This window comes from Plasmopara halstedii (assembly GCF_900000015.1).
Source record: "Plasmopara halstedii genome assembly, contig: Scaffold_2386, whole genome shotgun sequence".
Lineage (NCBI taxonomy): Eukaryota > Oomycota > Peronosporomycetes > Peronosporales > Peronosporaceae > Plasmopara > Plasmopara halstedii.
This window is the reverse complement of record NW_020189293.1, coordinates 1,819,841-1,822,818: the sequence shown is the minus strand read 5'-3', so window position 1 is coordinate 1,822,818 and position 2,978 is coordinate 1,819,841. Positions and strand designations below refer to the sequence as shown.

Sequence of the window (2,978 nt, the reverse complement as noted above, 5' to 3'; positions counted from 1 at the left end):
TTACGAGCCCGTGCTGCCTTTTATAACACCTTGCTTCTGTCATTGATGACCTATAGCTCTTTGTGAGGCCACTGACATCATCATATCACTTAGAAACGCAATTTCTTGTTTAGATCATACACAGTAATCACACAGTTCATTACAGACAATGCGGACAGTTAGGCTATTCGCAAGTTAAAGACGGCACATAACAGCAAGCACAAGCAAAAAACAAGAATAAACTGAAAATTATCTGGTTATAATATTCGGCATCAACTGGGCCTTGCCGGAAATCGAATCCGGGGCCTCTTGCACCCTAAGCAAGAATCATACCGCTAGACAACAAGGCCATAGGCGAGGCGTAAAACACACCTGTTGTCAACTAAGAAAAAGCCGACAGTTCTTTTTAGAGCCCGCGCTGTTTTGTATACCCCTTACTTCTGGCATTTGTGACCTGTAGCTCTTTGTGAGACCACTGACATCATCAATGTCACTTAGAAGCTGGATTTTTATAAAATTGTCTTAAAAAGCTTGGAATTCAGTTGAAGTAGTTTCACTTCAGATGTACTCGCTGGAGCTATTGGCGTCTCATCATCGTCTGCTTGAAACGTGAATGGAAGAGTTCCATCAGCCAATTTTAGTATGCCCCGAAACGTCTTCAAACTAACGTTAACCGCCTTCGAGCCTTGGACCAGCAATTGCACTATTCCGTTACTTCTACTTAGAATGGGTTTGTCGACTATCAAATCAAGAGCCGATCAAGAACCTAGAAACCACGCTAGTTAACCATATAAAATGAGGTTTATGGAATGAGGGCTATCTAAAGATGATAAACATTTACATCTTTTCTTACTGATATACGCGTCGCATGAGACCCGTGGGCGTCACGGACCTCACCTTTTTGATATACCATTTTCTCGTCAGTGATGTAAGATTTTTATTATGATCCTTCAATATAGTATTCTGATTCCACTTGTAGTCCAGATCTAACAGTGAAAAGTTGACGCACAAAATTAGGGAAAAATCGCTACGCGAACTCACCTCATTCGTTCTAGATTCACCGATTTAGCGGGTCTACCTATACAATCAGGTAAAGACTCCTTAGTAAGCGTAAGTTTCATATTAGGCAAAGTAATTTGACATATAGATAAGAATGGCAAGGCTAATAAGATGGTCATCTTTCGAATTGCAACCATGTTAACATATCTCACTTTACGCAACTATTACGCATTTGATTGAGCTGTGTAGCTGTATCGTACTAATTTCCTAAACACCCTCAATCAGTAATTTAAAGGTAATATGCTAAACGTTACTGTTGAAATGTTATTAATAATCTGACCTTACCTTAATGGCAAGAAAGGCACTCCAAGCCCCCCTAAACGTTCTTCTCGTTCCTGACGACGTAACGCATCATGGCGATTTCGACAGCGACATTGACGCTGGCAACCTTAATACGGACCCTTACTTGCCCCCCGCAGTTGGCAGTATGTGTGCTTCACGCCTTGGCTCTGTATGATTCGCCTTAGAGTGCGAGAGGTTCTGGCTTTGCTCTATAGTAAGGCGTAGTTGATTCTGAGTATATTCACTGGAGTTTTTTGCTTTTTTGTTTGTTTGTCTTTATGTTGTGTCTCTCAGTTGTGAATGTACTGTCCTTATATTTAGCTGGCAACATGTGGCTTCAGCCTTGTGCAATAATCGTATAATTCTCGTTTAGGATGCAAATTTCCAATAAGGCCCACTTGATGCTCACCATTTAAATCATCCCGTCGGATAAAGTCAATCGAAGCCATAATCACGGTGTGATTTTGTTCCAAGCGACCAAAGGAAGCTTGCTTATACACTTGCGCTTTCAAAAGTGCAATACCTGTCTCAAAGCTTGGGCCAGACCATTACTTTTTGGTCGATCCTCGTCTTGACCCATAAAGCAAAAAAATCCGCCTAAAAAAACGGTCACAATGTGACAATGTGCATCACTCGTGCAGAGGCTACAGTAAAACTAAATCGCGATCACAGAAAGGTGAGGGTGTACGTTGGTAACTCTCAAGCCCAAGCGGACTCTTTTGACGAGCACAGCTTCATATTTGCGGAGAAGACATACGCAATCCGATGAGTCAATTGTGGAGCCATGCGCTGTGCTTAGCTACCCAGTGGATGGAGGAATTACTAGCCCGGTGTGTGATCGTGAAAGTTAAACTTTACTATGCTCGTTAGATGTTCGATCACGACGTGAGACTTGTAACCATGGAGGGTTCTACGGTTTGTAAAGGATGGTGCAAAGGGGTACGTACTCTGTCATTGTCTAAGCACTCATCTGTTCTTAGATTGACTTTGAAAGAGTATAATGGCGAAGCCCCCTAACAGGCGCAGTATAAAATGAATCGCTCTTAAAAAGAGAGGTCTATGGGACTAACCCCACGTAATCCGTTAAACAGAGTCTTAATAGCTTAATTTCTAATGGGAAATCTTTTGAATTTGAAGTATCAGACACGTGAGAGGCTCTAGGTTCTGCGTATTGGAGGCGGTCTGTTCCCTATTTCATTAGTGTTAATACACGCAGAGGCTAAGAGTTAGACCTCTTTTTGTGCAGTGTGGAACAACCCGGTCGTACGGTGGCTTTGTTACGTATATGACCATTTAAATATCCATGGCAACGACTGCTGATCTATAAGTGCTTGACAATTTCTAGAACGTAAGGTATGGTACTTAGCTAGTGCTACATGTTTAAGAGCAAAGACTCTGGTATGAAGTTTGCATGTAGTGTTTTAAGCAGCATGCTGACAATGATGATAATAAAACTACATAAATGCTCAATTTGCTAAAGACACGCAACGAAGCAGTGCATCGCAGCGTTATAAGTCGCTCACTTGCATTTCGATTGATGGTTTACTGTGACAAAATAATGACGCGAATAATTCATAGCTGCCTGTTAGGCGGAAAATATTGTATGGTACGGCATGAATTGGCCATATTTTTGCTCGAGTACAAAATTGAATCGAGTA

General features: G+C 41.6%; 1 protein-coding gene across 1 annotated transcript; it reads right to left on the bottom strand.

The window, feature by feature from the left end:
- Positions 1 to 1,637: 1,637 nt before the first annotated feature.
- PHALS_03839 (uncharacterized protein) lies at positions 1,638 to 1,900 on the bottom strand (the record flags this gene model as incomplete). The annotated part of the gene is made up of 2 exons (XM_024718130.1): positions 1,638 to 1,811; positions 1,844 to 1,900. 2 exons carry the CDS (start codon positions 1,898 to 1,900, stop codon positions 1,638 to 1,640), a joined length of 231 nt encoding a protein of 76 aa, XP_024583559.1.
- Between the last annotated feature and the right edge of the window lie 1,078 nt (positions 1,901 to 2,978).